The sequence below is a fragment of the Lactuca virosa genome, chromosome 9, assembly GCF_052849685.1.
Source record: "Lactuca virosa cultivar CGN04683 chromosome 9, Lactuca_virosa_CGN04683_v6, whole genome shotgun sequence".
In the NCBI taxonomy this organism is placed as follows: Eukaryota; Viridiplantae; Streptophyta; class Magnoliopsida; order Asterales; family Asteraceae; genus Lactuca; species Lactuca virosa.
In genome coordinates, this window is record NC_136434.1 from 253409715 (window position 1) to 253435391 (window position 25677).

General features: G+C 32.8%; 1 protein-coding gene across 1 annotated transcript; it reads left to right on the forward strand.

Moving 5' to 3' along the window:
* The first annotated feature begins 265 nt into the window (after nucleotides 1-265).
* On the forward strand, nucleotides 266-5325 carry LOC145137500 (phosphoglycerate mutase-like protein). Its single transcript, XM_079071628.1, has 10 exons — nucleotides 266-401; nucleotides 1569-1630; nucleotides 1741-1848; nucleotides 2336-2415; nucleotides 2602-2767; nucleotides 3034-3112; nucleotides 3762-3846; nucleotides 3956-4075; nucleotides 4802-4846; nucleotides 5033-5325. Exons 2-10 carry the CDS (start codon nucleotides 1571-1573, stop codon nucleotides 5112-5114), a joined length of 825 nt encoding a protein of 274 aa, XP_078927754.1. The 5' UTR covers nucleotides 266-401; nucleotides 1569-1570; the 3' UTR covers nucleotides 5115-5325.
* The last annotated feature ends 20352 nt before the right edge of the window (nucleotides 5326-25677 follow it).

Sequence of the window (25677 nt, forward strand, 5' to 3'; positions counted from 1 at the left end):
TGATTGTACGTTACGCTACTTTTATTTTTTTAGGGACTGGGTGCACGTGACAAACCAATGGCGTACGCTATGTCGACCACCTAAAAGAAATATAGAGGTGGACGTTACGCTGATTTACTTGTACTACCATCGTTACCATTCATCGGGTCCGCACACGCCGCACCACAGCAACTAGCAAACCAAATGGCGTCTTTTATAACGCCACCTCCTCATCTCCTGTGTTTGTTATTTAATTATAGTTTTAATTTTAATTTTTAATTAAAATTGGTAAAATCTATAAATTTAAATCGCAAACGGCGACAGCCTCTTCCCTTCAATCTAGGTATCGTGCTTCTCTCTCCACCACCATTACCACCCTCAATTCGGCGTCGTTCCTTTCTCTTCATCCTCTCTGTTTTCTGGTAATCTAAACTCTTCTCTTCTCTTATGTAAATAAATTGTTTTCAATATTAGCTTCCAAATGTATGCGTGCGTATATTTTTGAAGATTTTGTTGTTGATGTTGATTGTTATGTATAAACTTTTGATCTGAATATTTTTGAAATTTGCTCGTTTTTCATTTTGATTGCTTTTATTGGTCTGTCATGCTTTTACGTATATTTACCGTGACAAATGCGCAAATTCAAATATTGGTTTCAGTTTGAATCTGCGATCTCACTATACTTATGTTTTTGTTATTTGCACATTTTCGTTCTTTGAATACTTTTTGGTCGTAACTAGATTCTTGAATTGCAATGGTGGATTTGTTTAGTTTCGGTTTTTGATTGTAGTAGTCTAGTAGATGCTTTGTGTTATGTTTGTTCCTAATGGTCTAAAATATAAATTAACTGGATGGATGCTTAATATGGTGGGTATATTCTGCCTGAAAATTGTGTGTTTGATCTGATTAATGACTGGTTGGTTAAAATGCTATTTTGTGCTCTGTCATGTGGAGTTTTATCAGTAGAATGAATAACTACTTTGCAATTGCAACTCCATTTTTCTGGGAGGTGCTATAAAGAATATCCATACCATTGAATTGGAATTTGGAAAGAGATAGGTGTTGCTGTTGATTGTGGGGGGATTTGTGAATAAAAGAATAGTTGTTGTTAACTGCAACTCTACCTTTTGGGAATGTTTCCTGAAGGAGTCAGAAAAAGCTTGGATGATAGAAGTATAAAAGTAATCAGTCATGTGTTAAGGTTTTAGGGTTTTAACTTGAGGTCTGTAACTATTTGATTTGATGCTCAAAATCATGTAATCACAAGAATTGGTTTAGTTCGATTATGCATGAGTGAGTGTGAGAGTGTCACTAACATCAGGTAAAAAATTTCAGTAATATTCTTCCCACTACATAGAACCATATCTTACTAAGAGACATTGTTCATTTACCCCTACCCTGATTTCCCTTTTATCAATTTGTGTAGGGCAGATCTATGCAATGTTGTTTTGCATGCTATATGTATTCATTCTCCTGTAAACTTTTTAAAATGCTCCATCTCTACTTTATGTTATAGTGTCAATAACAGAAGGAGTTTTCAGTATGTGAAAGTGAAAGAAAGTTATGCTAGTAATTTTATTGTATTGCAGAAATGGCGTCTTGTGCAAGTGAAGGTCTATATCCTCTGCATAGGTCTAAAACCATTCATCTGGTATGTTTTATTTCTATTTATTAACCTCCACTCCTCCTTGGTCTATGTGTTGTTTATCTGATATGTTTTATTTCTATTCATCTTTTTTGTGGTTTTAATGTAATTACTAGGTGAGGCATGCTCAGGGAATCCACAATGTGGCAGGAGAGAAGGACCACAGTGCATATCTATCTGAACAACTGTTTGATGCACAGCTTACCCCTCTTGGTTGGCAACAGGTTTACTACTCTTTTTTCTTTTTATAATCTTATTTATTGACATCTATTTCCAAAGGACCTATTTTCTTCGAATATTAGTAATTAGCAAAACAAATTCGGCTTTTCCAAAAGCAAATCCACTTGAAAGAAAGATGAAACCTGCTAAAATGATCAGTTATTCGAGGGTTGAATGTTTATGGCTTTTAATCAAGTCAGAAGGTGGATCCCCCCTCCCCCCTTTTTTTTTGTCTTTTTACAGATATGGGTTAATTGTATTTTTAACTCCACTGCACCAATAATAGCAACACGCTTATATTTTGCAATTTTCCCAAGTAAAAATAAACAAACAAGAAATGTCAGTCATATATGTGAAACAATAGGTGATTAAATCACAATGTCTATCATGTTCAAACTTTCATACATATATATATATATATATATATATATATATATATATATATATATATATATATATATATATGTATGTGTGTGTGAAATGAAACAACAGGTGGATAATCTTCGGAAGCATGTTCGTGCATCTGGTCTTTCTAAACGTATTGAATTGGTTGTGGTTTCACCTTTGCTGAGGTACGTTTTCCCAGTCATTTTCAAATTGGTATGAGTTTATACTTTGATTGTAGTTTGGAAAATCCAAATGCAAAGCTATATCTGAGTATATTTTTCAAAGTAGAATGTCCTAACAAATAACAATTTGGGATTTGTAAACCAGAAATGCTGTCTGCTAATTTCCATGATTGATTTTTTTGGTTGTAGGACAATGCAAACAGCAGTTGGTGCTTTTGGGGGTGAAGGTTCAGGTTCAGGTTCAGGTGATGGGAATCCACTAATGGCACAAAATACAGGCAAAAGCAACCGGCCTGCAATTTCAAGTCTAAATTCTCCTCCATTCATCGCTGTTGAGCTTTGTCGAGAGCATTTGGTACGTCAATAATTCTTTCACAAATTTCACCACCCATGTATGTGTATGTGTATGTGTATGTGTATGTGTATGTAAAACTCTACTCAAACGACCTATTTTCTTCTATTAAGTGGCTTTTTCTGCATTAATTAATGTAAAGAGAAAAACACTTTGAACATCTTCTTATTAAGTCCAGAATTATAATGTCTTACATTTACATGATAGCAAATTAGAAATATGAGAGGGCTTGATTGACAAACTCATTTCAATGTTTTATTTTTATGCAGGGTGTTCATCCATGTGACAGGAGGAGAAGTATAAGTGAATACAAGCCCATGTTCCCAGCAATTGATTTTTCTTTGGCAAGTAGCTTCCTCCACTTTTAAACTTCTTCCATTGATTTGCTTATTATGGAATCTTACTTAAACATTGTTCATTGTTCTACCCAATTATAGCAATGTCATTATTGTCACTGCAATCATTGGGTAGATTTTTCCATGTATAAAGCCCCAATACAAAAAAGAAAAATTTAAACTACAATAATATGATTTGGTACATCTTTTAAACTACAGTACCCTAATAAATAAGTAAAGATTATTATTTATTTTTTTGGAAAGTACATGCAATAAAATTGTTTGGAATTAGGATGATACACAAATAAAGGAAAGTAGGCTGTTATTTCTTGCATTTAGCCCTTAAAGTTTGGGTTAAATGCAAAAAATAGCAGTCACAACATTATACTTTGAAAATTGTCAAAGTATAGTGTCCTAATAAGAAATATTTTTAAAAGTACAATGCTGATTGGGTAGATTTTTCAAAATAATAATAAGTTTAACTTTTAATAGACACGACAGTGAGATGCTATATAAAAGAAATACAGGAATAAAAATTACTCCAATCAGAAATGGTTTGTCTTTTTTGCATACAATCTCATCCTTTCTGAACTAGTTATGCAGTTTCTTGCTAAAAGTGGCAGAGTATTTATTACATCCATGTTGATGTTTTATTCAGATAGAAAACGAGGGGGATGTTTTGTGGACGCCTGATACAAGAGAAAAGAATGAGGATGTTGCAGCCAGGGGGGTGAAGTTTATGAAATGGTCATTTCTTTCTTATCATACACATTTTTTTTTTCAAAATAAAGTCAAAAGAAAGAAACACAACTTAATGTTTTGACATAAAATGTATATATTTTTATATTTTATGCAGGTTGTTGACTCGGGAAGAGAAGGAGATTGCAGTTGTGACCCATAGTGGTTTCTTGTTTCATACACTTGCTGCATATGGAGATGATTGCCATCCCACGTTGAAGAAGGAAATGTCTAAACAGTAAGTCCTTCTTTATTCTTCTATCCATTTGAATTACAATTTTTTATTCACCTCTTTTTCTTTTAGGTTAGAAGCAAGAATATACTTTCATCCATATGTTTATTATAGCATCCAACTTTCATTTCTTCCATCGCAGTAAGAATATACAAAGCAAGTAGCTGGATTTTTCAAAGTATACTTACTCTTTTAAAAAGTTTTTTTTCAAAGTACAATGTTATAATTGGGTAAGTAAAATGCCCTGACAAAAAAAATACAATCTTGGAATAGAGAAAAATGAAAGTAGGATACACTCTGTAATAAACAAATAAATAATAGTATGTTGCTGTTTCTTGTATATTTTTTAGGGAACAAATTTACAAAAATAGAAATTGAGGCCTCTTATTTGCTTATAAACTTGTAGCGCATATATATATATATATATATATATATATATATATATATATATATATATATATATATATATATATATATAGGGGCTTTTAAACGTTGATTTTGAAAGTATGTTCCTAGAATAAAAAAAACTTCCTTTTTACCAATAATCTATACTAAAACTTATGTCTTGTGAGAGAATACTTTTCCTTGATAAAACATATATATGTTTATAATAAGCACAAGCTTTTAGATTCGTCTCAACCACACCCATCCATAACTTATGTAACTCGATTGATATATCATACATGTTTTGAAGAGGTTAACCAAGTCTGTTTGTGATTCTGATGTACTCAGCTTCAACAACTGTGAGCTTCGTTCTATGGTCATCATTGATAGAAGGTAAGCAAGCATATATATATATATATATATATATATATATATATATATATATATATATATATATATATATATATATATATATATATATATATATATATATATATATATAAGGATCAAGGTTTTTGAGTTGAGAATGATTGAATCTTGAGAAACCGTGTTACTGATCATCATCCATCTATTCTGCAGCATGTTAGGATCAAACGCTTCAAAAACAGACTTTCCTGGCAAAATTCCTAGCGGTACTGATGTCCCGAGTGATGCTGTTTAGTAGTACCCTCCCCTTGGCTGCATTTGGTATTTTTTTTTTTTATGCAAATTAAAAAAATTAGATGCTAGGCAGGAAGGATTACAGAAAAATCAGAAGAGATATACGATGATGTCTAGTGAAGTTGTTACTATTATCCTCTATGTCTATACACTCGGTATCATGTTAGACTTGAGCAATGTTTTATATTTGATAAAATGCTTGATTATGGTTCTGTTTTAGTTCATTATGTTTGCAACACAAAGGCAATTTCAAGAGTATATTAGGAAAATTAGTCTTTTTTTTTTTTTTTTTTTTTTTTTTTTTTTTTTAATAATGGAAAAGATTTAATCTTTTTACCTCTACCTGCTACAAAGCATGACAGGTTGCATAACACACGAATGCCCTCATTAGATGACCCCTTTTGTTGAAGAAGAAAAAGTTGTAGTTTTGATTACTAGACTGATAAAGCATGAGATGCTATAACTTTTTGCAGTTATGCAAAATGCTATCCAATTATATCATTGCCAATCCATTTAGAAAACGAGGGAAATGAAAGTTCCAGAATATGTCTAGGAAGCTATTCAATTCTATTAGACATCCCACTAACTTTACTTGCATACATAAAAACAGTACATATTATATTAAAATGACCTTATTTATACTATTGGAAAGGATAATGACTTAAAGGGTAATATATACTTTTCAATTTGTACACATTTGGTCACTGAGATATTCTTCCGTTCACAACTTTATACATTCAGTCCTTATGTCCTTATGACCGGCTACTTCAAGTAAGTCGGAAAAAATGACTTAAAAGGGTAATATATTTCTCATTTTGTACACATATAGTCCTTAATATTTTTTTTCGACATTTAGTTCTTAATATTCATTTGTTGCCAAATAAGTTTTTGTTGTTTTTATACATTTTCAGTACTTATGACCGGGTTCTTTGGGTTTTTTTTTTTCACGGTATTCTACATGGGACAATCATTAATGATGTGTTGAGAATGTTGTTGCTTATAACAACCGTGTCCTCAACTGCTTGGTTGCTTAGGTCTTGTGATTTTGCTTCACGGTACTTATGACCGGGTTCTTTGTGTTTTTATTTTATTTTTTTTACGTTAAGAAGAAGTTATGACGTTCAGAACACAAGACCTAAGCAAAGCCACAATACCTAAGAAACCAAGCAGCGAAGGGCGCGGTGGCTGTAAGCATCAACAGCTCTGAACACCTCGTTAATGATTGTCCCACGTAGGATGTCGTGAGAAAAACCTAAAGAAAACGGTCATAAGTATTAAATGTGTACAAAAACAAGGATTCATTTTGCAACAAAAAATTTATTAAAGACTAAATGTGCAAAAAAAAATATTAAAGACTAAATGTGTACAAAGTGAAAAATATATAATAGCCGGTCATAAGAACTTAATATGCACATTTAAACAAGTTGAAGGGGTAAATGTGGACGAAAAAAACTCATTGACCAAATGCTTACAAATCAAAAAGATATTACCCTTTTAAGTCATGATCCCTATTGGAAAATACGTTGAAAATACCAATGTTTTAAATAACCTTAGGTATGACTTGACGACAATATTAAACTTCAAGCTTTTACGAGCCGTGGTGAGCCATATCGTTTGTAAGGCATGACTTGAGACGTCAATTTTGTATATAATTAATAATTCTATATATATTTTCTACTATTTTTCATTTTTATATACATATATAACTTATGGTGATATTTTGTTAAAACGTAGCATCAAGTACAAGCCTTAGAGTCATAACGAAACCATGGTGAGATTTTTAGAACCTTGGAAAATACCATAGAAAATGTTTGATGTTTTTTTTTCAATTGCAAACCAACTACTAGCAACTATGGGAACAAGCAAAATGATCAAATTTCATATCAATCAAAAAACTAAACCTTATATATTAATCCAAGGATATATATTTTTTTTCTTTTTTGAACTGAGTTTCATTAATATCGACTTTAAATATTTTGAACAACCATATATCAACCGCTATCAAATCTATCTTCTCGATTAAAAGGTTCAAAACATTTCAAATCAATTGAATAAAACATAAGATGAATCAGAAAAGTTTTAGAAGAAACATCAACCCTCGCCAACTTGTTGTTGAGAACAACTTTAAGAACTTTAGCCTTTAGAATAACCTACAACTGCCTGAAATACCCTACGAGAACCGCAAGAGAACCAAAGTCAAGAGAACACACATCATATTATTTTCAAGATATGTGTAAAAAAATAGCTTTAATCTTTGGAAATCAGGAGAACCGAAATTAAGAGAACACCCATTACATAGGAGAACACCCATAGCTACCTTTCCCAAACGTATTTTGTAATGTTCTAGCACCTTGTTCTAATATAGGGTGTAAGTCATTTTTGTCCACTTAACTTTTCGTTGTGTACTCATTTGGTCACTTAACTCATTTTAAATTTTAAAAGGTTACCGAACTTGTAAATTTATGCTACAGTGGTCATTAAACTTTTGGTTTGGTCACTTAACTTTTAGCTTTGCGCTCATTTAGTCACCTAACTTTTGAAATTGTGCTCATTTAGTTACTAAACTTTTAAAATAAAAATATAAAAATGAACTATAAAAAAACTTTTAAAAACAAAAAAGGGACCAAATGAGAACAAACCCAAAAGTTAAGTGACAAAAAAATGTTTTATGACCATTTTGACACAAATTTACAGGCTCTATGATTATTTAAAACTTAAAATAAGTTAAGTGACCAAATAAGCACAAAGTTAGAAGTTAAGTTACCAAAAATGATCTACACCCTGCTAATATATTATGCCGTTCAATATATATATATATATATATATATATATATATATATATATATATATATATATATATATATATATATATATATATGGGAAAAGTGAATATACCTTAAGGTATATAAGATTAGGTACCCCATGCTCAAAAGTACGTAGTTTTGATTAGTGGTTCATTTGATTAGTGGAATGGATCATATCTTTGGTCCAATTAACATACCCATAATAATAGCTTCATTATATATATATATATATATATATATATATATATATATATATATATATATATATATATGGTTAGGATTAAATGTGAACGTTAAATACACTGTGAATGTATGACTTAATTTGGGCCATTAGATTATAAAATCAAGGAGGCTAAGAATGGATGCTGATTCTTTTTAATTTCTAATTAGATTGCTTAAAAACGTTAATAGGGACAATTGATTCATTATTCATCTATTTTAAAAAAAGGAAGTTGACATGTTATATGCATACAACCCGATTCTTTCACTCTAACACCTAATATCATTCCATGTTATTAGGGAAAAGTGGTGTTGATATGATCATCTGAAGATGAGATTGCCCAAAAAAGTCAATTAGCTATTATAAATAATACCGTATTTAATTCTATGAACGTTCTAAACATAGATCAACAATCAACCGAGGGTTTAGAATTGAAGCATAGAATCGATGACAAAGAATGAAAAGACGTTCAAATTCAAGATTACGAGCGACCTTCAAATCGAGGTTCAAAAACACAGAAGATGTACTATTGAGGTTGGACGATGAAGACAATAATGATTTTGTCGCTCCACCACCCGTACTTTTTTTTAGTCAACTGGTTCTTTCAGAATGTCTGCAACAAGGTTATTAAGAAGTTAGGGTTTCTAAAGATAAGGTCTTTTTATGAATTCTAATCTAAGTTTGGTGAATAGTTTTACTGTTGCTCGTTTTTTTAATAGTAATGGGTTATTATGAAATAATAGAATGTTTATTACCTTGTATTCTATAACAATGTATATGTATTCTTGTAGAATTTAATTTGAGTATTCTTTATATGTTTAAAAAATGATAATGGAATAAGCTTTTTGTCAAATGGGATGTTTTTTGTAATGCATTCTTTCATAACGTGGTTATAAAATTTGTTTTTAACAAGATAGGGTTTGTAAAGATTTTTTTAAACATTAAGCACATTTTGATGGACATGTTAATGTGTCCTGATTTTCCTAGTAGTAGCAGGAAATATTCAAAGAAATTTTGGGCTTGTACAATGAATTCTGTAAGAATGCAGGAAATATTCAAAGAAATTTTGGGCTTGTACAATGAATTCTCTAAGAATTGCAGGTTTAGTACAAAGGTTTTGGTTATATAGAGCTTAATTGCAAAATAATTTTATCAGAATTATTGGTTTGTTACAATCTATTCAGATTTTTTTAGTTATAGTATAATGAAATATATTAGAGGTAATGGGTTAGTATAATAGTTTGGTTATACATGGCTTACTTACAAAAGTATACTTGCAAAATACTTGGTTTAGTACGATGATTTAGTACAAGTGTTTAGTATTTTGTTATTTAGCTTACTACGTAATGAGTACTTTGAAGAAATTATGTGTTAGTACAAATTATTCTTACAGAGTTGTTGGATCAATAACAATATTTGTGGTTGTACCAAACTTAATTACAAAAACATTCATTCATAATTGATTTTTTAGTACCATGGGTGAGTAAAAAGTTGTAGTTATTGTTGATTGAAATGCCATGCATTCTTGTATACTGTATTGTTTAAAAAGTGTTGGTTCAATGGAATATATTCTCAAAGAATTGGTGCTTTGTTACAATGGTTTTGTATACTTGAGTTTTTAACATAAATTCGCCTAAGTTGATACTAATGTATTAATTTGTTTTCACTGATAGAAGTTGTTGTAATTGCACCACAACCTATACCACAACCGGAAGCTACAACCGAAAGCTAATCAAGAATTACTAATTATAGAACTTATTGTACAAGAAGAACTAGTTATACAATCAATACAATAAAAAATATAAGAAATGATTGGAGTGGAAAGAAAATAAGAAAAAAAAGGACAAAAGACAACATAGAATGTAACATACACGTTCAGTTATCGTGTTATGTATTTTTAAAAGTGAAAAATATAATTAAATATTATATGAATTTGAGCATTGAGTTCTAACAGATAGTTTTTACTAGAAATGAAGTAAAACTATGTTTAGAATCACTCGGAAAATATTGGAAGTCTTATGAGATTCCAATTAAAAGTCAAATATCGAAATTTAACGAAAATATAAAATTTGAAATAATCAAAATTTTATTATTCAAAGTTGTAGATAATTTCATTAAAAACATTTAGGCGAAAACCTCATCGAAATCCGAGTTATAACGAAGAAGTTATGACCAATCGAAGATCCGCGACAAAATCGGCACGATGCCGAATGACGTAAAAAGTGAGTTTTTGATAAACTACTTTTTAGCCTTGGTGATCTAAATGAAAGTCGTAGTATTTGTTAAAACGAGAATTTTCATAAAAAGAACGTCCAAATCTGACTCCGTATGAGGAAGTTATGATTTTTCTAAGTTTCGGAATAGCAGTAGACAACTAAAAACTCGAAATGAAGATCGAGCGACATTTAGCCGACACAACCTAAATGAGAATCGAAGGTCTCGTCAATAGTAGTACAACGGTAAAAAGACTGACGAAAACAGACGTCGGATGAAGAAGTTATGAATTTTTAACAGATTTTCCTGTCCCGGTCTGTTAAAAATAATAATATTAAAAATAAACTCAAAATTAGCCGATGGAGTCTAAACGAAAGTTGTAGAATATATTCCCGCCTATGCGTGCATATAAAGAACGTCAAAAACAGAGTCTGTATGCGAAAGTTATGGATTTTAGAAGTTTGGGGCTCAATTTCCGAGGAATCTCGCATGGATAAGGTCGGATCTCGCACACGTCACCCGCCCCGTGTCCGATCTCGGTGAGTCAGCAGACACGTGTCCGATCTGGAGAGCCGTCCGAAGCGCGGTCCAATTGGCGTCCGACGCGTGTCAGAACCTCGCACCCGCCACCTGCCTCCCTCGCATCTGCTGCCGCGTGGAGCCCTCTCAGCCGTTGATCTTCGGTCTCGCACCCTATAAGGGGTTGCGAGATCTCCCAGGTAATTTTGGAAAATTGCCCATTTTCACCCCTAAACTCATATTTTCACTATTTCGACTTCCCCCGAAGCCCCAGAATCATTTCCAACACCCGAAACACGCCCCGAAGTGCCCGAGAAACCCGAGAAAATTATCTTTTCGGTTTGAAGCCCAACCCTCGCAGGGCCCGGTTTTCAACAAAGCTCCTGGTTTTCAACGAAGAAAGCTATTTATTATAACAAAGTGCTGCACAAATTACTATTTTAACCCCCGGTTATTTCACGGTGAGTTCAATATATAAGAACAATTGTATGTTATGTGTTGTATGTGCTATGTGCTTTTCCGTGTTATCATCTCGTGTTATTATTTCCGCTACTATGGTAGCAAAGCTATACCTTTGAACATGTGATCAGTGAAAGGACTTAGATTCACGGTGGTACTGGTATGTAGCCTCTGGCCATGTAGAGTATGTCTCGTAAGAGAATGAATTCTATTCTATGGCATTGGCAGAAAGTTAGACATGGCTGAAAGCCTGAAATCTACCAAAATGTTTAATCAGAAAGTGTATGTCTTCTGTGCCATTTGGGCCGAAGCTTTATTGATGTATATCAAGTATGGAAATTGTTATGTCTCATTGATTGTATATCTTTGAATCAAATCATTGATTGATATGGAAAACTTGTCACATGATTCACATATGCCTTTGTTGTTCCTTGTTCCTCTTTGCTTCTGTCATATTGAAGTATATATATGGCATAACGTTATATTGTATCTATTATTGAACTCACTAAGCGTCACCGCTTACCCCTCTCAATGTTTAACAATTGCAGGAGATAAGTAACCAGTATAGTCGTATACTGTTGGAAGGTTTAGAATAGTTATAATATTACTTTTGTATTTAGGGATCATATATGTATAACAGTATAGTATCCTGGGTAGTTGTGTAATATATAACTCTTTGTAATAGTCGGTTTGTATCCAGTAGTTTGTAATCACTTTATCAATGTAAAATATTGTTTTTATGAATATGCATGTAGCATGTTTTGGAGTAACAATTGTCAAGTATGAAAGTTTGGGTCTTTCAGAAATACGAAAGTTAGGGTCTTTCATAGAATCACCAAAAAATATAAATAGCTCCATATCTTTCGATAACCACATTCAGCGATTCACTCATCATGTGCTCTAACTATAATTTTGTTTCTCTATACCCGCAACCTACTTATTATGCTCTTCTTTTTTGTGTCCAATGAAAAGCCTCAACACAACATCATCACAAATGACTTCCATACTCTTTAATGGATTAGTACACTGTAATATATATTATATAACTGTCAGATTACTAACAAGAAATAAAATGGCATCAATAATTCTATAAGAAATATTAAGTAAAAATCAAACAACCAAAACAACAAAACATATATTATATAATTGGTTCTTGACATAAACACTTTCACAAAAAATACATTGAGTGTTTTTAGAATAGACAAATAATTAACTTAATTATTAAAAAGTCTTGTAGAATGGATAAATCTCTAAACAAATCATCTCAATCACATGAAAAGGATGAACAACATATATTTTAAAAGAATATGTATTTATATGAAACATACTAAAAATAACTACTTAACTGTTCAATCTGATACAATGATTCTAAAAGAATAGTAGTTTCAAAAGTATAACCTGACCAAAAAACGACAACAAATTGTTAACAATTTAGAACAAATTTCTTTATGCATTATTAGACAAATAAGTACATTTAAATAATTTAGAAAGTATTTCAATATGAACCATAAACGAGTTAAAAAAATTATCTATTATTATCACATTCTTTAAGAATGGGATACTAAAATTTGCATATCATGAATACCTCGAATACCTCGTTTCCTATGATCGTAACAAGAAGAGAACCTAAAGCCTATAAATTTTAATGAAAAAAGAAACCGAATTCTAACCTTGTTCGAAATTCCTGCTTTCTTGATTCTCGTTGACAAATGTTCATTGTTGAATTTTACTGACTTCAAATCAATTTATAAAAATTTGTAAAAAAATATGATTTGATTTACTGCACATCAATTGTTATGGAGGATGAAGATAATTCTTACGAATATGATGAAAATGACAATCGAATAAGATGAAGTGGAAGAAACCGATTCAAAAAATATAACGCCTGTGATTTCCTTATATATCGGTTTGTTTATTTTAGATAATACTGCAATTGGTTATGAAATTCCAATCTTACCATTTGCTGAATGAATTTGATCAATGGTTGATATTAGGTCATACATTCATTATGAACCTAACTCTCTCTCTCTCTCTCTGTATATATATATATATATATATATATATATATATATATATATATATATATATATATATATATATATATATATATATATATATAATACCCTAGATTTTTGATGGGTGAAATCAGATGGAGAACCTAAGGTACTATTTCCAATTCACGGGACCCAATTCACCCATCAAAAAGCCATCATACACTTAACGAACTCATCAAAAAGTGTTCATTTGGCTCCATTATCCACTTTCAATTGTGTATAATGCTGGACAAATCCAAATTGGCAGCCATAAAGCAGACTAAGCATCACATATATAAAGGTAAGTTCTTCTTATAAAAGGGGGAAGAAAAAGCAAGAAGGCAAATATTTATAAAATACAACACAAAGCAATATCTAATTTAGGTATCGGAGAGAAATACTAGGGTCCAACCATCAGTATAGTTTTTTGACCTAGTATTTGTTGATCTTGTACAGCGTGACTTCCCTGGTGTTCATTAGACACAGTCCCACAAGGATAACTATCAAGACGCACATAAGTTAACGTAACAACATTGACGCCATCCGTATTGAAAAATGCAGAGCAAACAACCAACTTCGCACCCACATTCTGACTCATCTTTCAGCCCAATCAACTTGATTACAACATTCATGCCAATATCTGTTACAACATTGATGATAGAGCAAAGAGTAGATTCCTCATCACAATCACCCGCCTTGACAACAACCCGAATGAGTGGCCAACAAGAACATGGTCCAGATGCTCAACCACCGTGAAGCGGACACATAGCTAGACAAGCACTGTTCGTCACAGTTGAAACGAACACAAGCTCAAGTACCTAAGGAAAAAAGACGACTAACAAGGCAACTACATTGGCGACTAAAAGTAACGAGCTAGTAGTACATACTTTTCCACCTTTGTTGCAACAACATTTAGCAACAACAACATTAGCACAACAAAACATACTGCCATATATATAGTTACCACCATCATTCCCATATAAACATTATCAAACATTTTGGCCTCCTCAGCAACAACAAGCTTATACTTTGCAGCCCATGTTGGGGACTAAATGGCAACACACGTGGGATAACCAACTCAGTTGCTAAGTAGAAACAAAAAGCAAGACCCGATGAGTATTATTGGAGGTGGACGAGTTTTAAGGTCGGATAATTCACCATTGGTATGAAGCATACGTGAATACCAATTACCACTGTGAGCAAATATACCTGAAATATCAAAATATCGATGGACGATGGATGCATATTATCTAGACAAGAAGTATTGATGCATTTTCTTCCCTACAACCCTATCCCGGCCATCATGACTATGGTATAAGAGTTTACTGGCAAAAAGTATACATGATTTTAATCAGTTAAAAAAGGAAATTTTCGGGCATTTTGTCCAGAAGAGAAGGTACATAGCCGATACACAAGCTATTCTAGGGTGCTAACAATGAGAAAGTTAGACCCTAAATGCTTTCGTTCGACGTTTCAACAAGGCTACTCTTAACACCTCGGAGAAACTTGTGGGAAACCAACCTATGTCCCGGAACGAGATGATGGAAAGGGTCCATTCGACTAGGAGAATTGTGCAAAAAACTTGTGGGCAACCAACCTATGTCTCGGAACGAGATGATGGAAAGGGTCCATCGCTACATGAAACAAGAAGAAGCAGTGTCTGATAAGCTAAAAACTGACCAAGTGGAAAGACTTAGTGTATAAAAGGATAGCCGAGCACCGTATGCGAGAACCCAATCAACAGAAATCCCAAGGTACCAAAATATGAGGCAGTTTCGGCAAACTCGTTTTCCCAACGCAAGTAGAGGTGGTGTAGTGACAAGATGTGTTAATCAAAATGAAGTGGCAACCATTGGGGAACACAGAAAGAGCCAAGGAAGGGCAAGAGAAAAGGCATGGACCAAGGATCATGGTAGATATTGTGAGTTCCATGAAACTAAAGGACATGATACCATTGAATGTACCATGTTACGTCGTGAATTGGAAAATAGAATGCAGTCGGTGCAATAACAGATTTAATAAAAGGACTTAGGTCTAAGCATTTGGAAAGTATAGCACTTGCCGAGCCGAAGACAAAAGGACCGAAAAAAATGAAATATTCATGGAAATGGACCAATGAGAAGCACAAAAGGAATAAGAAGACTATACATTTACGTTTGACGTATGGGATTATAGCAATAATAGCCGCAGAGGAGATGAGCCAATCATAGTAGGAGGATTCATGGGAAAAAATTATGTGAATGACATTTACGTAGACATCGGAAGTTCTACAGATGTCATGTACATGCATTTTTACAAGTAGTTACCAGGGTTTGTATAGAAGAAGTTCGAGCTGCCATAGAATCACCTGATCAGTTCCGCTGGTTATAATGTATGGCCATAAGGTACGATTTCATTACCGCTAACCCTAGTGGATCACCATAATGGCAGGAATAGTACCAAATTGGTGCGTTTTGTCATAATAAATGCATCATCACCGTATAAACTAATTTTCTGAAGGTCGTCAATGCATAAGTTCAAAGCAATAGCATACACGATTCACGGTGTACTAAAATTCTATACAATGTCGGGGTAGGGACAATACCAAAAAAAGAAAAGGAAGTTACATTGAACACATCCATAACCATAATAGCACCGACGAGGGTTTTCAAAATTTGAAGAGGATATGAGCAGTGAGATAGCGACATAAGAAAGGAATAACAGTAAAGCCCAGAGAGAAGAAGTAAAGGGAAGGGGAAGCAACATGCATGAAGGACGTATAAGAAAATAGATGTCTAGAGTATGTATTAAAACGGTTGGCTGAATGGGCATCATGATGCATGACAAAGGTGTTGGATTAAGGTGTCTAAGCCATAACTAAATTGGTATATTCTTAAATTAGAAACAAAGTCTTTTTTGGATTGCCCTCAAAACTAGTAACTAATTAGAATGACAGTTGGAGATAGAGGATAATTTGTTAGTTTATTATATGAATTAGTTGTGAGACCCATTTACTACATGAGTTAATTTAAAGAAAAAAGTTAAATATAAAGGTCAAAATATTTGAGAACTTTGAATTTATAATAAAATAAGAAAAATAATGAATTATTATAATGAAAATATTTGTTATCTTTTAAATTTAAACAAATAATTTAATTAAATAAACAAAAGAAACTAATGAGCTTTATTTTTGGGAATTTTGAAATTAAAATGTAAGTTGATTAATGAAATTGATATCCATTTATTACTACGTTTATTGCAATTATTACATTAAAATATTATGTGGAATTTAATAAAATAGAAAAACTCATAAAATGACATGTGTAAAAAAATTAATTCAAAATAACCACAAAATGACATTTGGCAAATTGACTAAGATTGTGACAAGTGGAAAAAAAATCTTCATTTATTAGAATAGATAATAAACTAATTGGAAATTGAAATATATGATTTATTAATATATTATATGATTAATATATTAATTGGAAATAGTTATGATTAATTGATTAATTAGAATTTATTAGGATTTAATTCTAAGCTTTATTAGAATTAATCATTCAAATGACTCTTTTGTTTCCATGGGAGTTTCCTTAAGCAAGTATAAATAGGACACCATGGATGCCATATTTTCCACACATCTTTACTTACTTTCATAAAACTGAATTCATTCTCTAGTCTCCTCTCTCCTCAAGTCTTCTTGCTACTAGAGTTTTGGGTACAAGCCATTAGAGGCATCCATTCCTTTGGTGCTAGCTTTCTAAGATCTAGAAGAAGGATTCTACTTTGATTATTTACAATAATTATCAAAAGATATGTAACCCTAATTTTATGTATGAATTTCGATTTCATATCCTCTCTCCTAGGATTTTCTTGATATTCATAGTTAGTTATCAATAGAGAAAACATAGATTCTTTCTAGGTTGCATGTGAACTTAAAAGTTGAAGTGTTTCTCCGCCATATGTAATTTTTTTTATAACCTAGAAAACCCATCAGTGGTATCAGAGCCATAGGTTTTCTATTTTATTGTGCACTAAAATGAATTGATCAAAAGAAGTATAAGGGATTAGGATTAAATTTGAATTATTTAAATTAATTGTTTAATTGGTAAATAATTATTTAATCCATGAAATTAAAATTATTTGATTAATTGTTTAATTGGTAAATAATATGATTTAAATTTATTTAATTAATTGTTTAATTCGAAAGATTAATTTTAAACATTGTATTTTGAAAAGTTTAAAATACACCTTATACGATATATATATATATATATATATATATATATATATATATATATATATATATATATATATGATTAAACGTTTAATATATTATATGTATAAGATAAGTCAGTCAAATCGCTAGTACGACTCATTCACGAAACCATACTCTAAGGGGGTATAAGGAAGCGACCTATAAAATGACCGTTGAATGGGTGTCTATTCTCACCCACCACTCCCTTGTATGGTGGAGGGACGTTAGCCGAACAGATTTGATAGGACATAACCTCTTAAAAGTATGCTACTATAAAGTAATTAAACCTTTTAGAAATCTCACTCTCGTTACTTTAGGAAAAAATGTGTGATTGTATGATAATCCATGAAAACATACATTGTTTCCTTATGAGTCGTTAGTGGAGCATGTGTGGTTAACCGACACACGAATTTGAGACTATAAAGGTGAAATAGTAAAACAACTCATGTTTATGATTGTTGATGGAGCGTGTGTGGTTAACCGGTACATGAATGCGAGATCATAAATCGATTGAGGGTGTTTGAGCGGGTTTGCATGGTTATTCACATCTTAATTGTGATCCTCGGCATCTCAATCACAATTGGTAAGAACATAATCGAGATTAAACATGCCATTGATAAGATTCAATGAATCTCAAAAGATCTAGGAGTTTCATGTGATTGAAATTGGTCAAATGACTCTACCTACCTAAAATACATTCGAATTTGATTACGACATCCCTCTTCAAAGGTCGAATCGAAAATATGGACCCTATCCTTAATTTAATTATGGGTTCATAATGAAGGATTAAAATCAACTAACTTGAATTCTCTCTTCTCCCAATATTAGATGTCAAATCAAGATAATAATGGTCTTCCTCGTTCTTATGGAAATGGGTTTCCTCAATCTTCTGGAGATGATCTTCCACTTTCAAGCCAAGGTGAAAATGTATTATCTTCCTTAGGAAATGGTGGAACTAGACATCGTCTCTCTTCAAATCTTCCACCTCCTCCTCCCGTGACACTCCTAACGTCACGAGTTGAAAGATATGAAACAACTCAAGCCTTTTTTGCATGTAAACATGAAGATGTAAATTTTGTGTGTGCGCACATTCTGAAAATGAAGTCGTACATTGACAATTTGGATAGCATGAGTGTCGTATTTCTAAGGGAGCAAGCCATTAGTTTGGTTCTTATCTCGCTTCCTAAGTCGTATGGTCAGTTTGTTGAGAAATTTCGTATGAGGAATCTCGATGTGACCCTAATAGATCTGACCCAAATGTTGATATTTGTTGAGGCAGAAATGCTTAAGAACACATCTGAAGCAGAGATGCTTATAAGGCCTGATTCCAAGGTTTCCATGGACATTGGCAATGGTGACATTAGTGATCTAGAAAAGATTTCTCTTCCCAATGGAAATGGGTCGGCTAAGGTCAAACCGTTTGATCGTATGGTTAAGAGAAAGGCTTGTTCTAGTATCGTTCCATGTGTTAAACCCAAAGTGTCCATTTGTTTCTATTGCCAATTGAAGGGACACTGATTGTGAAACTGCCCAAAGTACCTGAAGGATCTCAAAGATGGTAAAGTCAATTCGTATGACTCTACTTCTGGTACATCCAATATCTAACTCCATTGTTTTATAAGTTCCTATTCTTAGACTCTTAATACATAATGTGATGATCACATTTTGATGGTATTTCAGGATCTAAAAGGAAGAAGGAAGCTTAAGTGAAGTGAGCTAAATCTGATAGTGGGAATCGACTTTGGTCACATGGTTCGATGGTCTGAATTTGGAGCTACTACTAGGGAGTTAGGATAATTTAATAGATTTCTATTACTCTTCAGAGATGTCTAGAAATATAGTTTTTCATTTTATGCATTGTAAGGACAAGTTCCAATTTTCTTTTTAGCAATAAAATGAAGTTTTGGTTTACATAGTTGCCTTACCTTATTTCCTTGCAATGATATTAATGAAAATATTGGTTATGTTTCTAATAATAGCAATATTAATTGTTCATTTGATTCTTTTGATATCGCTTGTGGTAATATCATAATTAACCAAGTGAAAGGAAATCTCATCACCAACTAGGTTGATAATTGGAATCGTACAATTCGAATTGTATTATATATGCGATTCTTTTTCATTGGAAAATTATGACTTAAATCATTGTTCACATGTTTATGTGAGGCAAGTGAAGGACTAATGGATCTAGTACATGTTGATATGCACTCTTCAAATCCACCACAAAGGACAATAACTCTATTTGTCATGATTTACTGATGTTTCAATAAATATGGTTTTGTTTCTAAGATTAAACATAATTCTAATACTTTTGAAAAGTTCAAAGTGTAGCCGAACGAATAGAAGAATCTATCATGTAGAAAGATAAAAGATTCTCCAATCTGAAAAGAAAGGAGAATGCTTTAGTATCATGTTTTATGATCGTCTTAGTAATTGTGGAATTGTATCACAATAAATCCTCCAAGAACATTTTAGTGCAATTGTATGACTAAGAAGAGGAATAAAACATTGTTCTAAATGGTTCGATCATAAGACGAGTTATACTTTGTTCCCAATCAAGGTTTTAGAGCCATGCTCTAGTAACAATGAATCATATCTTGTAACTCATTTCAAAAACTAAAAAGGATAACAACACCTCGTAAAATGTGGAGTAATAGGTGTCGTTTGTTTTTTCGAAGCGAAAATGCTTGAAGTCTGCGGACCACCTCTGTTACCCTCTATAGCAGAAGAGGGGAACCAAACTACTGCAACATGTAATAAAAAGTTTGTTTGTTTTTTAACCTCTACAGACTGCTACAATAAGTTTAAGTAAGGCGTGAAGAGGTTTGAAGCAGAGGGTCAAGTGCTGCGCCACACAACACACGCACAACAATTTTTAAGTCAGAAGTCTTCTGAAAAACAAACAGTTATGAAGGGCCAAGTGTTGCGCGTGTGCTGTGCGGCATAGCAATAAGTGGTTAGAAGTGGTTTTTTAGAAAAAACAAACAACACCATAATGTTTTCTTACTCTAGCACATTTCGAATTGGAGTTGTGATGTTTTTGTTGATCGAAAAACAAGCTGAGACCTATTCTATGAAGTGTTTTATTGTCGGAAATCCGTACAAACTTTTGAATATTTGTTTTAGCTCGTCAAAGAATATTTCTTGAGAGAAAAACTCCTATGTCAAGAAGTTAGTGTCACACCCCGCTAAAGCGGAAACACGAGGCGTGGCAGTATAAAGGGTTTCATAGTAAAAGTTAAAAGACAACACCAACCATAGTATTAAAAATCATTACAAATTTACAATGGGTTTGAACAACTTTTAAAAGAAATTACAATGAAAATTGAAATACAGCACATGCGAATTCTCCTAAAAGTGAAGTGTCCCTAAGTGCCACTTACTCAATGATTCCTGAAAAAGCATGTAAAACGAGCGGTCAACTACCGAAATAGTTGGTGAGTTCACAATTTAAAAATAAAATTGGTTTCATGAATCGAAATCAAAGTTTTGATATAAGTTTCCATAGATAAAAATATATTGCTAAAATGAGTAAAATATGTTTGTATAAACAAAGTTCGTTGTCATCATGAGAAATAAAGTATGTTGCCCAAAAGAGATGCAACGTTCATATCCTCATGGGAAATAAAGTTTGTTACTAAAATGAGTAAACAAGTTTCATTGCTACAAGGAGCAAACAAGTTTGTTACTATAAGGAGCAACCAAGTTCGTTGCTAAAACAAGTAAATAAGTATCTAGTAACAAAAGTTCGTTGTTATAATGAGGTACAAAGTTTATTGCTATAATGAGAAACAAAGTTCATTGCTATAATTAATAAACAAGTTGATTGCCATAAATAACAAGTTTGTATGTGTATGAGCAAACAATGAGTTCCCAACCAAGCCTATGACTGATGCCCTATCAAGATCTATGCTTATCGTTCCATAGATTATATGGTATCATGCACTCCAGCAATCGGGTGAGTGAGGAGGTATCAATTCCTAATAACGCTATCCACAATGACCATTGGCTCAAAGAGTTAATGGTTGGAGTAAAGTATAAGGGAAGGGACTTAAGACGATAAGTTCTCATGTTCCGTGTTGCATAGACATACATAGCAGAATATAGCAAATTATAGCAAAATATAGCAATCGAGTTTGATACGAATCAATTTAAATGCAACGAACAATAAATAGTTTTTCGGACATGCTTTTCCACCCCAAAACATAAAAACCGAAAATAGGGGAGTGCGTGAATACTCACAATATGCATTGAGATGATGCAAATGGTGCCTTAAACTACGTTCCACTCGTAGCACTACCGATTCCTACAATAATGGTATATGCTAGTGAGTCTCTAATCGAAATCTAACACTAGTGTACTTACTACTACAATAGAATTATGCCAATAATGTGTCAAAATTTAATATTGTTAAGTTACAAACATTTTTCTGAAATGGTGAAATTTTATAACTCATGTGATTAAGATAATTTTGGATATTATTTGCCATATTTTTTTTGTAATATTAATTGAGGGTATTTCAATACATTTAAAGGTGTTTTAAACCCCTAAAAATCCAAAAATATTATCAAACAGTTTCCAAAATTCATCAAATTTTACATTTTTGTTCCAAATACAGTAGACGTCTTCCAGAAATTTTCCCTTGAATTTTTGATGTGATTAACTATTTTTCCCAATTTCTAAGCCTTCATAACAATATAAATTCGTGAAAAATAGTATCCAGATGATAAAAATTCCCAAACTTTTTATAATACTGCCATTGAACATACGTAAGCTGGAAAAAATATAAAAATGGATTTCTAAACTTTTTGTATCACTGTTATTAAACATATAGAAGCTTTGAAAAATATAAATGGTATTTTTCAATTAGTTTTGCTATTTTTCTTTGTTTTATTTTCTTGAATAATCATTAATTGGTGAATAATTATCAAACAGTTAAATTAAATTACCAAAAATTTTGTAAACTTCATTTACATTATACATAATCTGGGAAAAATACCAATGGTGATTTTCATATTCTGTAATCCGATTTTGTGGATTTAAGTATATTTAATCTTAGAAAATAGAAGAAAAATAGCATACTGAATAGAAAAATCATACAAATTTTTATTTAGAGGTATAATATATTATAAGGTCTTCTGGTACATTTTCATGAATTTTGGATGAGTATAACCATTTTTCCCATTATTAGTCCATTATAAATACAAAAATCGGGGAAAAATAGGTATGCATTATGAAAAATTCTGAACATATTTCTCTGAGTGTTCCACATGAGGTTGGATCTGTGAAAAATCTTATATAGCCTTTTCACATTCCTTAAAGTGGTTTTATGATTTATTTGAATTAAAGAAAAAGAAAATTTAAAACCATAACAAACAGTAACAAAAATCGATGAAACTTAACGAGATGCTATAATTTACTTTAGGGGTCATCCACGAATTTATCTAGGATTTATAGACCTCAAAAAGTATTTTAAATGATTTATTGCCTTGTTTTCTTGTAACAATTTTAATTAATCAAAGAAATGATAAAAACTCTTGGGATTTTCCAGATATTCATACCATCTTACTGGGAATCTGGGGAAATTTTATTTCGAACTGAAAAGGACTTTTAGATTGATTTTATAAATAAAATCATTTACATGCACTATTAACAATGTACTTTGATCATCAAGCTCTTTAGCTTGGTGTTCATCACATGCATCACAGTTTGAAGACCATGCATGGACATATGTTGGTCATAGTGATGTTTTCAAAGGAAATACTTGAATGCATAAGGTATATGAACCTTTAAAAACTTGTAAAAATCCGTATTTTAGGGTTTGACATAGGCTTTGGTCCTTGGATTTCACCATTAAACAACATGCATGTTGTTCTTGGGTGAAACCCTACCATTGTGACATCCCCATTTTCACGGCCAGAAAAGACCGATTTTGTTTATGCTTGTTTGAAAATCAGAGTAACATTTTACATAAAAGTGTTGCGGAATTTGTTCCCAAAATAAAAATATGATAAAGATTTATCAAAGCATTTCCGTAGAAATGTATTTCATTAAAAAGACTCGGGATGTCATGTTCGATACAGATCAAAAGCATAAACAGTACAATATAAGCCTTACTACATTATTTCATATCTACAGACCTATATCTGTAATCCCTCATCAAAAACATCACATCTATGCTCGAAGGCCACTACCTGTAATACATGAAACTGAGTGGGTCAGGCTTGGGATCCTGGTGAGCACATAGGATTTTCAACCCACAATAAATAAGTTATTTAATTTCATCAACCAACAATAACCCGATTACCCGTTCCCGTTATCCTCACTTTACGTCCCTAAACACCTATCATAAGGGACCTAGCCTAAGGATCATCATCGGGATGGACACTACTGCTAAGGGGATTCCTCACCAATAAATGTCCTTAAGGAAACCATGAGGGGGATGGAGTACACCGGTGAACACATCGTTCACAAACACCTACAGGTTGCGAGCCTGCTAGCGTTCCACTGGCCTGTCTAGAAGAGTCCGTGGTCGTCATCCATACTCCGCTAGATGACAGAATCAACAACAACAACATCGAGGTCTCTCATCATTTTATCACACATCGTCTATTACATCTACCCATGTTTTACCCCAACATTTTTGTAGATATAAAATACATATACAGTTTAAATCATTTAAAACATGTATAAAAATCTTTCATCAGCATAGACAGCAAGTATTCAGACTATATGCACATATAGCACGTAGTTTATATTAAATACTTCATATCTATGTGTAAGATGAAAGTGACTATGCACTCACTTGGTAAGGTGGTGACTCGGTACTCGGACAACACTTCGTTATCTCAAAACAAATTTTCCCTTGACCAAACCTAGTATCAATACCACTAGGGTTTAGTCTAACGTTAACCGCGACTAATCAATAGTCTACCTATTATTACTATTATATAAGCGTTAAGAAACACTCTTATATAACTTATAGTAATAGCCCAAATAATTATTTTAAGGTCCTAATAATGTTACTATATTAAAACATAAGCTATACTAAAGACATGGTAGGCATAGCTCACTTACAGCGGGTTTTCTCGAAAACCGGGCTTCGCTGGAGCAGCGTTCCCGAGCTGAAAGACTCTCTTGTCAGGGCTTCAGGAGCCTTGGGGCTTCCTTCGGGTGCTAGGGGGTTTACCTAGGCTTAGGGGGGGTTTTTGGGGGCTAGAGAGAGAGTTTAGAGAGAGAGAGAGAAGAGGTTGGAATGGTGTGAAGAATGAGGTAACCCGACACCTCTATATATAGGCCGGAAAACAGCTCTACTCGTCGAGTAGGAGGACCTACTCGTCGTGTCCATGCCACATGTCACCTTCTGGTGGCTAGCCTTGGGGAGGAAGCAACGGCCAGGATTGCGCCACGTCACCCGATTTCGCACAGTAGCCTCCCGACTTAGAAAAATCATAACTCTCGCATACGAGCTCCGTTCTCAACGTTATTTATATCCACGCATAGGTAAAATCCATATCTACAACTTTCATTTAGACTCCTTCGGCTAATTCTTGACCGAACTTAAATTTATTAGTAGAAGGAGATTATACTGTTAAATGTCCGCGTAAAATTCACAACTTCTACATACGGACTCCGTTGTCGTCTGTCTTTTTACCGTTGAGTTCCTATTAATGAGATCTTCAATTCTCATTTAGGTCGCGTAGGCCAAAAACCGCTCGATCTAAAATTCGAGTTTCGGGTCGTGCACTGCTAAGCCAAATCTTAGAAAATTCATAACTTCCTCATACGAAGTCAGATTTGGGCGTTCTTTTTATTGATGCTCTCGGTTTAACATATTCTACTACTTTTGTTTAGATTACTAAGGCCAAAAAATCTTCTATCGTTATTTCACTTTTTACGTTTCCCGGTGTCGTGCCGTTTTTGCCGCGAAACTTCGACAAACCATAACTTCTTTGTTATAACTCAGATTTCGGCGTTCGTTATATATCCGAAATCCTTGTTTCGACCACTACAACTTTATGTAAAGATATCGGGTTTATCTTACACTTTAATTTTGACGCTTATTTTTATTCTTTATTAAT

Coding starts and splice junctions, on each gene's coding strand:
- LOC145137500 (XM_079071628.1), top strand. CDS start 1,571: ATGGCGTCTTGTGCAAGTGAAGGTCTATATCCTCTGCATAGGTCTAAA. Junction 3,113..3,761: donor AATTGATTTTTCTTTGGCAA/GTAGCTTCCTCC, acceptor TTATTCAGATAG/AAAACGAGGGGGATGTTTTG. Junction 4,076..4,801: donor AAGAAGGAAATGTCTAAACA/GTAAGTCCTTCT, acceptor TGATGTACTCAG/CTTCAACAACTGTGAGCTTC.